General features: G+C 35.6%; 1 protein-coding gene across 1 annotated transcript in view; it reads left to right on the top strand.

Moving 5' to 3' along the window:
- Positions 1-17,860, top strand: part of LOC139148917 (UTP--glucose-1-phosphate uridylyltransferase-like) — a 35,870-nt gene that overhangs the window by 1,064 nt on the left and 16,946 nt on the right. The window contains 5 exon segments of the mRNA XM_070720371.1: positions 7,880-8,008; positions 11,926-12,033; positions 15,079-15,261; positions 16,185-16,318; positions 17,616-17,684. Of these exon segments, the coding sequence (XP_070576472.1) occupies positions 7,880-8,008; positions 11,926-12,033; positions 15,079-15,261; positions 16,185-16,318; positions 17,616-17,684 (623 nt within the window).

Below are 17,860 nucleotides of genomic sequence, written 5' to 3'. Positions count from 1 at the left end.
TTATAAAAGTTTTTCGTTTTGTTCTGATGGATTTGAAAGAATTACTGGTGCACTGGTGTCTTCACTGATTGCCAGAAATCTAAAATTCGGCTAGTCTGCATAGATATAACTCACAAATACTTCAATCATGTATTTGAAAATTTTAGTACAAACACAAAATTATATATGTCGCAGGTCACTGCACTGTAATTAGAGTATGAATCAATGTTTTAGGTCAACGTGTTACATGCAGAATATGATATAATTAACAGCTGATGTAAACCATATTCATAAAATGGCAAAGTATGCAAAATGTATTCCTATAATTAAAGGGACAAAGTCGCCAATTTTTTTCATGAATTTTGTTTGATATGAGATTCTATTTATATTGTTTGACATGTTGAAAGATACTGAATGAATGGGTGACCATGCATATATTTGACCCCAGTTTTAGGTACGATACATGAAACCACCACAAAAATGAATTGTGGTCATGACCATTAATTCATTTTCGCGATGGTTTCATTTCATTTGTCTAAACTGGGGTCAAATATACGCATTGTCACCCATTCATTCAGTATCTTTCAACATGTCAAACAATATAAATATTATCTGATATCAAACAAAATTCATGAAAAATGGGCGACTTTGTCCCTTTAAATGCAGTCATCAAGGCAGTTTTCTTTAAGGTTCTATCACCAACAACTAATATTCATACAAGGTTTTAAAAAATTATTGTGAGTTTTGATTCTAAGATTATCTTGCCAAATGTCACAGGTTCATGCTTCTGGGTTTTATGTCAGTCAAAAGTAAAGAATATGCCCTCGCCCTTCAGACATTGATTTTTAATTTTTTATTCTTGATTTGAAAAGGATGATTAAAGTATTTGTTCGAAAGTTTAAGCAAAAATCTGTAAAATTTAAGATGCAAACAACTTTCCTAAGGTTTGTAAGAGAAAAATACTTTCAAGTTTTTGAATGTATACGTTTCAGTGTCATCCAGAGGTATGTTAACCCTTTAAAGTTTCAAGGTGAAATGGTCTTAGCAAAATGACTGGGCTGTCATCTAGAAGTTGTGATACCTGCTGATGTAAGATGATAAGAAGCATGTCCTTTTCAAGTATAGTAACTGTAACATTGTGGTTGTAGAGTTGTATAATTGACTTATCTTCTTGGACACGTACATATTATGTGCAGGACCTTGAAGAAACAGGAATATTGAACAAAATTTTGTTTAGTGACTCAAGTGATAAACAAAATGTTTGAATGTAAGTTTGTAAAATGACATATACAAATACCAGCAATGACAGGCACATTCTGAGATGAGCGCTTTAGCTATTGATTAGTGATTTCAGTCTTCACAAGGTCTGTGTGAGAACACAACGACAGACAGACTGTGACGAGAACACCGTGATGATGCAAGGACTGTGACAATAACACAGTGACTGATGGACTATGATGATAGCACAGTGATGGAGGGACTTTGATGAGAACAACTCCATAACAAAAGAATGTATTTAAAAGTTTTCCAGTCAAGAGTGTTTGATTCCCTGTCCTTGGCTGTCTTCCATCATAACTTGAATATACTCCATCTACCTGTCTATATATCCATGGTAAAGCATGGAAGCCAGAGTAGAACCAGTGTAACACACAAGTTGTACTCTAGCATGTCCACTGCACCCATAGACAATTGAATGTTGATTCAATCCTGGTATGTCTCCTAGTGATAAGGTCTGACCTCATGACCTTGTCATAGATTAAAGGGACAAACCAGTACAACTTGAGGTCATGTGTTATCTGTTTCCTCTGTGACAATATTTACCTTGATAAGTGCTGTCTAACCCTTGTCTGAAGTAACTGATCCTCATAATTAATCCCTCTTACCTAAGACACTCTTGATACTCTTGTCCTTTTGATTGAGGACCAAGCTGATAGTAGTTCAACTGATTAGTCGTACATGTAATGCGTACCTCAGTCAAGTCAGGTATTGTACCTCAGTCAAGTAAGGTATACACAGGGCACCTGAATTGAAGTGGAACATGGTTAAATGATATCTCAATGACATCTCCAAAGATTTCATTTTCACGCAGAACAGAGAATGGAAATTATGATATTTACCATGGTAGAACTGTTCTTATGTGTGAATCAGTTTAGACTCTTTCACAGCCCCTTTGTTGGCTGTGAAGTCTTTTGATTTTGACACCCACAACAATAGCTAGGACACGGTGAAAGAGGGACTGTGGCACAGCTAGGACTGTGCAAGGGCAAAACAAGGTGGCATATTCTGAGTGTACTCTCAAACTTGCTTCACATGGCTTTGCCATTGAAGGCTCACAATAAAAAAGGCTTCTCAGCCAAAAATAGGCTGTGAAAGAGCCTGCGTCATTTAGTGTTGCATCTGAACTGTATGCAGGAAAACCTGAAATAGTGATTGTCTGAAAGTAACTTTAGGTTGTGATATTCATTCTGATATTTTAAAATCTTCTCTGGCTAGTTTATGAGCAACACCCATTTAATCATTGGCCAATGGTGAGAGGAACATTTGGGCTTATTTACTTTCAAAGGGACACCAGTGACATCATCGTCTCTCTTGGAGACCATTCACTTTCAAATGAGCTGTTTTTTATGCTACCGCCCTAAAAGTGGACCTCGAGGCTAGACGGAATGGGGTCGGTGGCATGAAGGCCGTAAGCGATGTATACGGTCTAGGCAAGCGAGACAACCAATGATGTAGCATGCATCGAGTAGCATATAGACAACCAATGATGTAGCATGCATTGAGTAGCATATAGACAACCAATGATGTAGCATGCATTAAGTAGCATATAGACAACCAATGATGAAGCATGAATTGTGTAGCATGACCAGTACATTTTAGTATGGGGTTTGGAAGATACCGGTATATGGTTCCGGAAAACTGTACCACTTTTGATGTCATCTAATATGGTTGCATTGATGTTCCTGGTCAAACTTTGATAAAGTAATCAGAGAACCCTGGTAAAATTTACCCAGATGCCACACCCACTATCTTCTCAACCCCCACCCCTTAGCAAAACCACTGTTATCATTATGCTTCAAGAGGAGCAGTATATGTCTTGATTTCATACAATGTAATGTTATCATGATTATCCAGAATATGACATGTAAACATCCATAATTATTACAACCTATCAATTTCATGATAGAAATTATAGTAGATACAATGTGCATGAATGAAAAAATTTAATATAAATTTAACATGACCAAAAGTGGAATGGTGCATGATTACTAGTTTGTCTTGAGTCCTCAAGTAAATATCAGAGTCATTGGCCTTCCAAACCTTTTAAAATCTCAGAAGTGTAGTAAAAAGTAATGTATGTTAAGGTAAGATTTCCCCTGATATTCTTGAACATAATTGGAGGAGTCATCACAGGGGAAAACTTACACACATACATACATGATGTAATCATGCACATTTTCTGTAACTTGAGAATTTCCATATAAATTCTCTAAAGCCATAGAATGTATGCTCAAGTGTAAGTTATAGCAGTATGAAAAATTCTTCTGAACTTCCATGCAGTTTTTAAAGGTATGAATGAAAATGTGATACTGGTATCCGTGAAGAAGATTTTCATCCAATTTTATTTCTGAAAAGACTGTCAAAGTCATGGTGATGTACAAAGAAAGAGTGACCAATGGTCTTCATAGGGTTTAAAATACATTCCCTGACTAGTCCTTAGTTTAATGAAACAACAATGGTAACTCAAAAGATACTTTCTATCGGACACAAAAATGAGACAATATACCATTAATGCAGAATACATGGCAGCATGTCAAACTATCCATTTCATGATCCTCTTTCTGCCAGACAACATCACCTCCCTATCTGCAAATTCAGCAAAGCAGTATTTAGTTGAAAGCACATGTATAATCACTTACTGGGCTTTGTCTGTTACAGCAGCTTTAGTCTGTAAAAATCATGTTTGCAGTATGTATTTATTCAGGGGGCCTTCAAATGTTCATTTTTCGTTAAAATGTACCATATTGGACGTGTTGTATTTCACAAGTTTTAACCAGCATGATCTGACAGTGAAATATGAACTTGGCGGCAGGATAGAGATGCAGGATAAGGCTCAATCTTACTGCAACTGTTCTCTTCATTTCCATGTTGAAATACAGTTATGCAGTACGTGTGTTGTCACTGTGTTCCTAGTTATCTAAATCACCTAGTCTGTCACACACAACCATAAACTGACCGTATTCTGAACATTTCATTGAAAAGAAACGAAGTAGGGAAGTGTCATTTGCCTTAGTTCAGTTTGCTGCTGCCTAAAGTGTTAATGTACTATTTCAAAGATTCTTTAAGTTTGACAACATTCACATACCAGCTTTTGCATAGGAGCTACAATGTTGAATTTACATTTTGTTCTTTCTCAAAGATACTGGACTATCATTACCTATAATCTATAAAATGTTTTGATTTTCCAATTATTAAATAATTTACTGGAATAACACCATCAGTTCTTGTAAAGTGACGATTAAATTAACATTGTGTTTCTCAGTTGCATTTACATGTATGGAAGGAAAATGGACACCATCACCACCGGAAAAGTAATATAGTGTTGCAAAAATATACAACAATATGGCAGATAGGGTTCTTGTTTGTACAGTGTATATGTTCAACTGTTGAACAGCCAGAGTTTGGCTTAACTGTACAAGCTGTATATGAGGCAAAAGTGCGTAGTATTATTATAGTAATTATGCTCACCTGTCTGTTTGACGTCAAAGACTCCTTCATGTTTCAAATACCTTGCATTCTGATCACATATCTTTCACCTGAAAGAAAAAGTTGTATACCGGTATGTCATGTTTGAATGGGGAGGGGTCCAGGCATCCTCCTCTGCTATTGGTTCATCTGTGAGCTTTTACCACCATGTTTAAAATATGTGTCTTTCACTGGTGAGTGATTTGATGGCCAGTTCTGCAGCTGACACCAGCTCTGTGTGTCACAGGATTAAAGCTTGTCATATTGAAACAGATTAGCGCTGGACTATACAGTAAAAATGTGAAAATTGTTGACGTGAGTACACTTCCATCAAGAAGGCTGCAGCGTGAAGAAGACAGCACTGTTTCTAGGAGGAACAACACACACACATGTGGCAAAGATGACCTCCATCTCTTTACTCGAATTAATCACTAACGTAGGTCAAATTCCATAATTTGTAAAATTTACAGTGCTGTTTTGATTTGTAGACTGAAATATAGCAATGTATGGTTGAGTGATGTCGTTGTGGTGGAGGTTCGATGTTTACAATGTTATTTCAGGGACTGAATAGAGTGACATTAGCATCATTTATGAAAATACACAATCTGGTCAAATTAGGTACAACTCTCATTGTCTCAATATCAGTGATGCACATAGGATGTGTGATGTAAAGCCCATGGCATTGCATTAATAGGGTAGGTAGCTGTCAGTGGAAAGTCTACTGATTGTTAGAGAACATCTGTGCCTCATTGAATTTGTTTGATGGTCAGTCAGTTTTACAATTCATTCAGTTTGACAAGTCGCAAATTTCAATGACAGAGACCTAGCAAAAACACTGATGTGGTCATCCGTCTGCTTGTTCGATGGAATAATTTTTTTCTGAAGTTTAAGGCATGAGACTTGCAGCCCCAAATCTAGTTGTTTGTCTGGTTTTTACTTTTCGTGATTATGAAACACTGGCTCACTCCTATAAATGCCAGGTTACCATGGTAATCAAGTGTTTTCTGTCAGTTTCACCATTCAGGCCTGCATGATATGCTAATGATATGACAGCAAAGCATAATTGCTATGTTAAGAAGAATAAAACACAAGTACATACATGTAAATAATATATATGTAATTCAGCATATTGATGAACAGACGATGTGCCAAGAGTGTGGCCCAGCTCTGGACTGAAAAAACTACATACATGTACATGTTTATGTATTCATCTTGTCATCAGGTTAGGAGGCATTGGAAGACCTTTACTAAATGATCAGCCGCAGTCCTGACTGTTTTCCTGTTTTCACAGGTGAAAAGTTGTGTTTTGGTCTTTGAAGGATGAGGACTGCAACAAATCATGCAAATGATGCTGTTGTATGATGTCAATCATAGTGTACTCTAATGCCCAGTAAGATAAGGGGCCTTCTTTGATCTTACCCTTGCCTTTGGTTCTGTTGTATCATCAGGAGTTGTTTGAAGGGGACGCATCGTTTATTTAATTAATGAAGTTATCCATTTAATATTATTTAATACTTTGAGAGAACTCTCAACATAATTATATCAATCTTTAGCGTGACACCAACACGTACCGGTATTTTTTATGATACTGCACTGACCATGTACAACTTTTATTGTGAGCTATGTTGTTGAACTTCATTCAGTCAAAGACTTCCTCTTCCACAAACTTGGGTGTCTCATTTGCAAATGAGAAAACAATATTTCGACTGTTGTTATTAAAATACTCACCAGATGTCCTGAGTATTTAACAAATTTATGCATATTTGTAGTAGATTGTTTCCTGTTTGCAGTTTTGCTAATTTATGATGGTATGTATTGACCATTGCCAGCTTGTTCCTGTCATTGTACGGTGGTTTGTTTTTTTATCGTCCATAGGTAGTACATATTTAAAGGCAAATAAGTTGGTGAATTTCAATGATTTATTTTCCAACGAAAATTCCACAATCAACATTGAACTATGAAAACTGCATAATTTTGAGAAAAGTAATTTATGGTTTCATGAAATTTTGGAACTATCTTTAAATCTTTTCTTTTCAGACAATATTGTACTGAGAAATATTTTACAATCATTCAGAAACACCTGCATTTTAATTAATGCAGTCTTTTTCCATCCCCCAAAAATGGCATTAGTTTCAAAGTGGAAAAATTAAAGTTGAACCAAAAGTAATCATATGGCTATTCGTGCTTGTATTCAGATTCAGCGTTCAGTTGTCAGATTAACATGAATGACAGACGCGTATCACTAACTTTTCATGCTTATAGATATTCAGAAGCTTAAACTGACATCTGTAAGTATTTGTGATACTGAAGATCTAACATGAAAATGCAGATATATGCAATACACATATCATCTTACAATGCACACAACACCAGACACACATGTACCGGTATATTATGCACAGACAAGCTGAATACTGGGTTTTTCAAAGTGCATGTGAAAGTACTTGTTATTTACTCAGAGGGGAAAAAATGATGAAAAGTTGTCAAAGTGACAGTTGTCAGGATACTTCAGAAATGTAATTTTCTAGGTACATGTTTTTTCTGTGACCTCTGAGGAAAACCTTAGTGCAAGGTTGACAATCTGTATCATATCTCTGCAAATAATTTTTTATTCCACTTTACTAGCATGGTAATTACAAAATTTAGATCTGCTAGGATAATTTAGTATTTACTGTATACCCGTATTCTGAAATTCAAATTATAAAGGGACAAACTAACCGTTCCTACTGTTACTCTCAAATCAAAATAAATCATCATGGATGAAATACTGTTGAATAATTGGTATAAATTGATCAGCTTGTATGGAAGTTTCAGCAAAATCAGGAACTTTTGGTTTTGTCTCTTGCTGATAATGTCCTGGATAGCAAGGAAATGACCTTGTCACAAGATAAAGCTGATATTACAATATGTAAATTATTGGTTTCCCACAATGCATCTGTGTGACCTGTAGGTCGACCCTGTAGCAGAAGACCACACGGAGTGGAAATAAGAGTGGCAGTTTCCAGCTGTGTGCTGGTACACTCCCACTTTCTGACTAGTATAATTTCACGTACCGTAATGAGTTGTAGTATAGACACAACTGCACAACAACACAGGAAAACGTACGGCAGGGAAAATGGACATTTGGTCTAACATAAATTCCAATTCTTACTCACAGGCCGACGCTACTCTAAGGGCCAACAAGAGCGTCATGGAATTTCAAGCTTTAGCAAAGCGTGATGCTGAGCGAGCAATGGAGTCTGAGTTGGATAAACTGAAAGAAACTGCAAAAGCTAATGAAACTGAGGTAAGTTGAGTCAATCAAAAATTAGATCTCCATGAGCTTGACATCTTGCATAACTTGTGTAGAGACAACCTTTGTACTACTGCACACAATATACTCAACTTGTTTGCTTTTAGTCATAGGTGGCCTGTAGCAATGGTACGAGTCACTCGTTATCAGTAAAATCTGACACATAAAGATATACGTTGGTCAGCAACCCAAAAACAAAAGAAATCTCACAGAGTTGAGGGGATATTGCAAGGCATGTACATTCTGGATGTAAGGGTCCAGTTAGAGACTTATGCAGAACTAGGAATTTCAAAGAAAACTTTATAATGTTATAATTCATTTTCTGTGAAAAGAAACAATACAGTTTACATTATCAACAATTACTAGGGTACTATAAGAAGTATTCCTGGCGACTTTTTGAAAAGAAAATTGAAAATAATTGAGTACAGGGGTTCTGCATATATAAAAAACCCTCAGAATTAGAAAAAAAAAGTCACGTTGCTGGTGTCCTTTGAATTTGAATGCAGCTCCTTTAAGGGAAAGGATTGAGTCTTAATAACTTTTTCTAAGACATAGTCACCACAGTTCCAGTATCTCTCAGTATGATCATGGACCTGCATGGTGTGATCCACACATTTTTCAATGTTAATGGTGCCAGGATTTTTGCTTGACTTATACACACAGTGAAAAAGAACACGTGTAAACCATTCACCGTCTTTTTTTGTATTTTCTATCCGCATTATAATGTTACAATTAACAAATCCTCTAAACAAAAGTCACCAGTGAACATACTGAAGGGTAGAGTGTCCTCTGAACAATGTGATTATGTAAAGGTTGTCTTTTGTATTTAACCACAGTCGCATGGACGGACTGTGATTCAAACCACTCTCCCAGTCACTTATCCTGCAGGAAGCGAAGATTGTATGCTATTACCCTTATGGTATTCATTGTTGGGTGAAGCTATCAATGTACCTTATGAAATATTTACTCTAAGAATTACCGTGATGAAAGACTCACTAGATCTGAAAAATAGTTCAAATGCATCTGATTTGTAACCATGAAGGTTGGAAAAGGGAGCTTTTTGATGAAAAATGTGAATCTGATTTTAAGTAGCGCCCATACCATTATTTTGTTAGATATGTTGTACTATACCAGTCCAACTGAAATTCTCACGATGGTGATCACATTTCATGTCTCATTTTACCTACCGTGTCAAAGCACGCCAATTATGCATAGTTTCACAATATGTTATTCTGTGGTTGGTTTTGATATACCCATGTGTAGGTGATTCTGTGGTTGGTTTTGATATACCCATGTGTAGGTGGTTCTGTAACATGATAACATGTATGAACGGCAAGATACAAACTCTTGTCAAGATGAAAGAAATTTTTATCTCAGATTTTGAAATATTGTCGTTTGATATTCAGTATTCATATTGATCAAAATGATTCCAATCATCTGAAAAAAATATTTCAGGTAAATGCTAGAGGTTAAAGTGCAATATTTATAAACAATACACCAGGTTGTAAAAATTGTCTTCACAGAATTATGTCAATGTGCATCAAATTAGATTCCTGTGATTTTTGTATTCTGTAAAAGAGTTAAAGTTTTAACACATTTCTATGAGACTGGAGTTCCCTACACTACCCTCCAGGGGAACCGTGCCTACATACAAGATTTCACATACATTGTCATTTTTCACAATGTCATTCAACAGTCATACATGTAGGGTCCATGCATCACAGAGTTGCAGAGTTACTGCTTAATTGCCTTGTTCTTTTGAAAAAAATTAGAAGATGCGTCCGTTGCAGTACCATATTTTACAAATATTGTCATTTAACACAAACAAACTGCTTTTATTCACATGTATGTAGTCATTTCCTTTCCATCAAGATCAAGCAATGATACAGGAGTTTATGATAATTCAAGTGTAACTGTACTAGTCATATACTTCTCTAATAATGTTGAGTGCTGATAAAAAAGTTGACTGTCTTTAAAGGTTGTCACTGAGGTTTGTGGACCAATCATCAGACTTCTGTGTATCTTTCAAATGACCAACTATTTGACATCTGTGTATCTTTCAATTGACCAATCATTGGACATCTGTGTATATTTCAAATGACCAATCAATGGACATCTGTGTATCTTTCAAATGACCAATCATGTGGACATCTGTGTGTCTTTCAATGGAAATATCAATCGTTGGACATCTAACAAAACATAGAAGTGTTTGAGTCTTTGTTGTTGATGACAATGAATGTGTAAAATCGCAAGTATTTTATACAGACTCTAATGTCGATCTGATCATTAATTAGAGCAAATGAATGAGCATTCTGCTTCCATTTCCACAGTCAATTGATCAATGGCTGGCTGGCAAAGACAAGTACTTTTATTTCTGATCTAAAAATTTGTCAGTTTGCATCCACAGTCTGCATTATTTTTGAGCACTTACTTCTAATATATTGGTCTCTTTACTTAGTGGACGTATGGTTCAATTCAAATGCATTTTATGTGCTGGTACCTTTACAAACATATGTGAACTGTTACTTGGTGATTGTAGAAACAAAAAATACCCAGCAATGGGTTTTCTAATGTATCATTCCCTTACAATTATAAAATAAAACTGGTAATTCAGGAGAATTATGTGTTGTATGTTGTTTAGTGTAATGGACTTTTGTGTAATTGTCAAATTAAAAAGAAAATTGTTGGCAATGATTTTGCTCAAATGGATGACAATGAATAGGAAAATGGTACATTGAATATAAACTGTGATAGCCATAGAGAAGTGCTAGTGCATATGACAGGACATCTTGTATTTAGACTGTTGTGTTTTTACAATTATTTGCTGGTACATGTATGCTGCTTTGGACCCATTTTGAATCCTACTATGTAAATGAACTTGTCACCATCTTCCTTTTCTTTTGTATGAAAATTTAATACGGTATCTTCCTGTAGATATGTGACTTTCAAATATCTTTAAATTTTGAGATAATTTTGTTTCCTTTGTACAAAATTTGCATGGTGACCTTGATTTTCATTATTGATTTTGAAAGAGAATAGCTTTAAGTTTCCTTGAGGAAATTTTTGAGCAAAAGTTTAGGTCATTCAGTTCAGGTACATGTACATGTACCTACCATCTTCAAGCCGCAATTTTCAATCTCAGGTTCTCGCATTAATGGAGTTCTCCTCCCAGTCAAAGACTTGACCGGTACAATGTTTGATTTCAATAACATTTATTACACAAACTGATTTCACCTTTTGTCACCATTTGCAAATCCTGCAAACAGAGTTTACACAAGCGTTTGATTGACAGTCTGTTCAAATCGCCAAAGGTCATTGATTCCCCACCACCAACGTTCAAATTTCCTAAAAAAATGTCTTCCAGTCACGTTAGAATTTGAATATAACCACAGAGTTCAATCGGCAGCAGCTTCGCGCTGGCCGCTTAGCAGTCTAGAAGTGTTTTTGCGGCCGGAAAAAACTAAAATGTGGCATTTTCTGGAGCGTGTACCCGCATGTTGACTGTTTGGTGTCCACTTACACAATGAATGCTGCCACAGCTTCACGCCCTTTAAAGAAACTTTAAAGAGGGCAAATATGATTAACATCAAGACCACATGATATATTAGATTTTTTGTTGAACTAAGATATCTCTGAATTTATTCATTGGATTTCATCAAGTGAATTTTTGCTATGATGTACACTTCAAAATTTGACTTTCGTAAATCAATACTTGACAACCATTTTGTAGAAAATGTTGTTATCATACCAACCATTTTGTAGAAAATGTTGTTATCATACAGCTTTCAATTAATTTCAGTATCAAACTATCAGAATTCTCAGGTTTCACTAATTTTCATTAATGAAAATTTTTGATGGAAGATCTCGGCAATTTCATGTGGTTTCTCACCTTTTAATGTTTTATCAAACAGGAAACTAAGAAGAATTTTGAAGGTTTTAAAAACTTGTTTCATCGTTTCCTCCGAGAGAAAGGACCCTCAGTGGAATGGGAAAACATCGAACCATTGCCTCCTGGAGCTGTAAGTATACACAAATACAATTGTTTAAATATTTCAGACTGTTTTGTTAAATTTCAGCTGAAGTACTTTTTCTTAAAATGTCACACAGAAGCATTGTAGCAAATCCAAATATTCAAATTTTTCTTAACAATCAAATCATTACCTTACTTTCAATTCTATAGATACTGCAGGAAAAGAACAATAATACTGTTGTTCAAGCGCCCTTTGTAAAATGTTTGTTTTTGAAGTATTTTGTCATGTTATAAGTAAACCAAACATTTAGCTTACTGTGTAAGAGACACTGGAAACAGCATTGACTATTAACATTCACCTTGTAAATTGTCCATTATAGAGTTCTGATTCTTGTTATATTGGAAAGACCAGAAACAATTGGAGCAATGAACAAAGATGATGATAACTTGTTTGTTCATAGTATTTTCATATGAGATACTGTATGTTTTTGTCAAAGCGTATTCAAAAATATCAAAAATAATGTGTCCTTGAAAATCTTATACTTTACTCTAGCAGTATTTGAAGCTCACGAAAGGCTTTCACAAATGCAAGTGAAACAGTTTTCAGAATTAGCCTGCAGTATTATCGTAAATTCCTGTTTTTACAAATACGTCAATAATTAATCCTGAAATTGTTCAAACCAGAGAAAAGTATGTTTGTCCGCACACTGTCACATCTGGCTACCTGCTTTTGATGGCTTTTTGTTCATTGGTGTGAATGGGATGCATTACCGGATGTATTAAAATATTCCAGTGTGTAACAGATTTGATGATCATGCAACAGTCAGCAGAAAAGTACAGATTTAGAGAACTGGCCTCATTGCGTCCTTAAATGTACCAACTCAACAACTGAATAAAATACTGACATTTCACTCAAAATTCATTATTTAAATAAAATCACTTGTTTCATTCTGGTTAAAATTTGTATAGATTTGTCTTATAAGCTTAAAGGGTCAGTAACTCTAACTTGTGATGATTTTTCCTCCTATTTTTGTATTTAATGTCAACTACAGTTTCATGTTTAACTGTCAGAAATATGTTGAGATACACAGAGTAGAACTTGTCAACTCAGCCTGTATATGTGTAAACTGTTATTGTTGACAAATGAATTCTTGACTGGTCTGAAGTTCTAATGTACTGGTATACAAAACATTACATTCCACACATATATAAACACTGTGCCAGCTAGGTGTTTCAGCATGCTTGTAAAAGTAAAGGAAGAACTTGTAATGGGCATATAAAAAAAAATTATAGTGAAAAAAAACATCAAATGTCAATTGCTGTTTACAAAAAGAGAAATCTTTGTACCAAGTTCCATCCACAGAAATGTGGCTCAAACAGGGTTGAAATTTTGTTCAAGTAATAAAGTTTTTCTCATTTGCCAGATTTCAATTCCATTATCAATCAAGGTCATATATTCTCATCTTTTGTTACATCTTTCATTAGGGACCTGTAGATAATCAATTTTAGGACAGGGAAATTTGGGAATCTTTTTGGATTGCAAATAACTGATCAAACAGGAACACAAATTGCGGACGCCAGTGAGAGAACCTGAGTTACATCATTGCTTTTTTGGTTCCATAGTCAACTATCAAACAAACCCGGCTTACCAAGTCAGAAAACTTGAAACCCCCTCACATGACTCACACCCCTCCAGAATGACATAAAAATTCCTCTGTGATGTTACCTCAAACAAAAGCCCAAGGTACAGATACTGGGCTCGAAATTAACTTTTTACCCTGGTAGTCCACTTGGGCTACCATTTTCTGAAGTTGGTAGCCCAGTGACAGTGGCTGGTAGTCCATGAATATTTTAGTTTAGGGTTACTTTACTCGTCCGAGTGTAAGCCCCGGTTCAGCAACACAAAATAGCTGTAAAACTAGGGGCTTCAACGCGAGAAACCCCATGTAATGTGTCACGAAAGCTTAATTTAAGCTAATTTATGTACATTTTAACACTTTCTATCACTTTCAAAATCGGCTTACACATCCAAGATATTGTAACTTGAGTAAAAAAAAACAGAAAAAAATTCTCATGATCTTTATGAACTGGCATGCCTTGTTACACCCGAGTCCAGCGAGTCTCTCTATTCAGAACGTAATACATTTTACTGATCGACAACCATAGACAAAAGACAAAGAAACTCAGCCAAGGCTAACTGACACAGTGTTTTATATTACTATTTCAAATCAAACTGATCACACAATCTGTTGATATAGAAGCGACAGTTTTGTGAAATTTTAGCATCAAAACCCCAAAACTTGACCCAAGTACGTCTGGTATGCTGCCGATCAACAGCATAGTGTGAACTGGCATGCAAAGACTGCACACGGAAAAGCAACCCAACATTCTAGTATCAAACGCCAGATGCATCTTGTGAAAATAACAACATAGCTGTGAAAATTGTAATAGTCACCAGAAAAAAACTCTTCACAGATGAAAGGATAATTGCTTCAAACAAATGAAACTGCATGTTGACTGTATTAAGTTCTTCCGAAAGTGACGGACATTGCACGCCAAGTATTTCATGTCCCAAGCTTTGGTAGTCCGAGTGGGCTACCATGTCGTGGACTTTGGTAGCCCCAGGGAAAAGTTGGTAGTCTGTGGACGCGGGACTACCGCTAATTTCGAGCCCTGAGATACTGCAACAATTAATGCATGATAGTATCTTCTTCCTATCTTCCATCTGAAGTTTGAGAAGTACCCTTGTGAAATTTGATGACAATAAAACTCATAGAAGACAAAGTTTACAAGCATACAAAAGTTTGTATGTTTATGTTGTATTCTACAGTTCTGGTACCAACTCACTGGTAGCTGTAGTGTAAACATGTCCCTTAATTATCATAAGCCAACACTTTGCTGGAATTTCTCATGAATTACTTTCTATATATTGTAAAGGATTTAGCTTTATATATGTATTTAGCAATGTGAAAGTGTGCCACTATAGTAAAATACTAACTTACTTATCCTCTTCAAGCAATCCAAACTTTATTTCTCTCTAATAAAACTAGGCCACCATCTTTCCATGTAAACCAGTTTTTCTTCTCAATTCCAGGTGATCAATTACAATGATTTACAGCAACACAATGCCGATAACATCACAGGCATGTTGGACAAACTGGTAGTGGTCAAGTTAAATGGTGGCTTGGGAACTAGCATGGGATGCAAAGGCCCTAAGAGTGTAATCAGTGTTCGTAGTGACCTTACTTTCTTGGATTTGACCGTTCAGCAAATAGAGGTTAGTATCTGAACATTAAAGTGCTGCAGTATTCAGCAAACAGATGTTTATTACTCAATGTCAATTCTAATATTCAGCATGTAAACGTTATTTCCCAAATATGAATGCCAATATTGGTTGCTACACAAATGTAATTGCTAGCATTTGGAAGCATAGAGCTGATTGCAATCATAGCATTATGTGCACCATGATAACATTGGCTGCTATTGACTGAAGATTGGCAAACTTGTTCCCTGTGTATTATTGTTTCTCTTTGCAGTTTGTGGACAAAGCAGCAACTTTACCATTTCTGTAAGAGTAATTTCAAAGTCTTGTCAAACTTTTGAAACAATATAATTTACTTTTGCATATTAATAATGAAACCATGGTATCATACACCAGTTAGCCCCATTGGCATGTTACAAGAATGAGCTTTTCCTGTGTAGGATTTTTTGATAGACCTCATTACAAATGAAGAATTTCCATTGAGTTCAAATTGTCCAGATACCCATGATGCCTCATTGCATTTTCACTTCATGTTTTGGCCACTGTAGTAATGTAACAAAAAGCATCGGCAAACTCCACTCGTTTGCAAAATCCCTCAGAAGTGTATGTTAAATGAAACCAGCTGTAATACCAACCCATACCAGTCATGCCTTTTCCATCCTGAATGTAAAACTTGAAATATTGAGAGATACATGCAATTGCTCATGCCTCCATCAGATCTGTTATGCAAGAAACTCAGCAAAAAGACTATGAGTGTCCTTGAAGAGACACCATAGACCTGTTTGAGCGTGAAACCTGTGATCTAGCTGTAACAGCAGTGAAGATTTTGTCTGGTTGAAGATAATGTTCTGCAGTATTCAGTGATTTCATTTCCACAAGATAATTGTACTTATCAAAAAAAAATTTTCAAATTTTTTTATGAACTTCGTTACTTGCAGCATCTGAACAAAGAGTATGGTTGTGATGTTCCACTGGTATTAATGAACTCCTTCAATACAGATGAGGACACCAAGAAAATCCTCAGGAAATACAGCGCAGTTGACGTCCGTATATCTACTTTCAATCAAAGCAGGTATGAAATATCATAAAGTAGTTATGTGCATTAAGTTGGAAATCAAGCAAAAGTTAGTTCAGTTTTGAATTTTTGCTTTTCAGTGAGTGAGGAGATGGAGATTGTCGTGATGTAGTGTGTGACACATGTCATGAGGCAGTGTGTTTTACATATCATGACAGTATGTGGTACACATGGCGTGACACAGCATGTTATGACTTTGATGATATAGTATGTTACAACATATCATGACACGAGGTGTTACACCTGTTGTGACACAGTTTGTTACACATGTCATGATGCATAGTGTTATACATATCATGACACAAGGTGTTACACATATTGTGATGCAAATTGTTACACATATCATTATACAGAATGTTACACCCTGGACTTTGATCACTTCTTAAAAAAACGTTATTGCAACATCACCCATGATGTGGCCTTTATTACTATCTGTCTCCAAAAATGTCATAAAGGTGATTTTACAAATAATTAATCCTCTTTCTACCAAGCTTCATAGACAAACCATAGACATAAAAACCACTTGGGAGAAAGAGGATTAAAAAGGTCTTTACCTGTGGGTTTAGAACTGCAATAAGCATCCGTGCTACTGTAAGTGCAAATATAGAGTAGTTGACATGTAGTGATAAACCAAACAGATATCTTGTGAAATGTCAGATGAACCTTCATAACACAGTCACACTGACTGGCATTTTGACCGTAAAACCACTGCCATATAAATAGTGTGTCATAAATTAACTCACAAACTCTCATACTCATACCTGCTGACCCTGCCTTTGAAAACATAGCTTGTATGTAATTCTGCATGTGACTGAAAAAAGTTGAAAAGTATAATCATTGAAGTGAACGGTTCATATTGGTGGTGTTTATTAATAATAGAGATCATAGGAATTACAGAAGATGAACATTACACTTACAGTTACTGGTATGATTCATGTACATGCAGTTGATAAAGTACTCAAGTTGCTTTTTGATTTTGTACCTTCTCAGGAGGGAGATTGCAAGCAATGTTGTTAACTTTTTAGTTAAATGAAATTCCCAATTAGGCGATGTCATGCAGTGTTTTCTGTGAAATCTGATCTTATGAAGGTTCCTATCACAGGAATTAAATAGTACTGACTGCTAGAGGTCATAATCTTTATGATATTATATATATAGTTCCACAGGATGTGGTCCATGTCCTCATTGTTCCTTTTTTTAGCAACCTTCACATTCTCTGTTTTCCAGAAAAATATTTTTCTCTTGTGTTTAACATGTGTTCTCACACACACCATTTTTTATCTTGGTGTTTCAGATATCCCAGAATAAACAAGGAATCGTTACTACCAATAGCAAAGTCGGTCAATAATAATGACCTTGAGGCGTAAGTAAACCAGCAAACAATATCCCACTGTGTTAAACTGCTAAACCGTGATAACCACAAGCTCTGATTAAGCATATATGTTGTTGCTGTCCCATTTTACATGTTCTTTTATCAAATACACTTTTTCAACCTTGAAAGCAATTTACTGTGATCTCATAAATATTTTTATTTGACCT

The sequence above is a fragment of the Ptychodera flava genome, chromosome 14 (assembly GCF_041260155.1).
Source record: "Ptychodera flava strain L36383 chromosome 14, AS_Pfla_20210202, whole genome shotgun sequence".
NCBI lineage: Eukaryota > Metazoa > Hemichordata > Enteropneusta > Ptychoderidae > Ptychodera > Ptychodera flava.
Note: the sequence above shows the minus strand (reverse complement) of the source record. Positions and strands in the feature narration are given on the sequence as shown.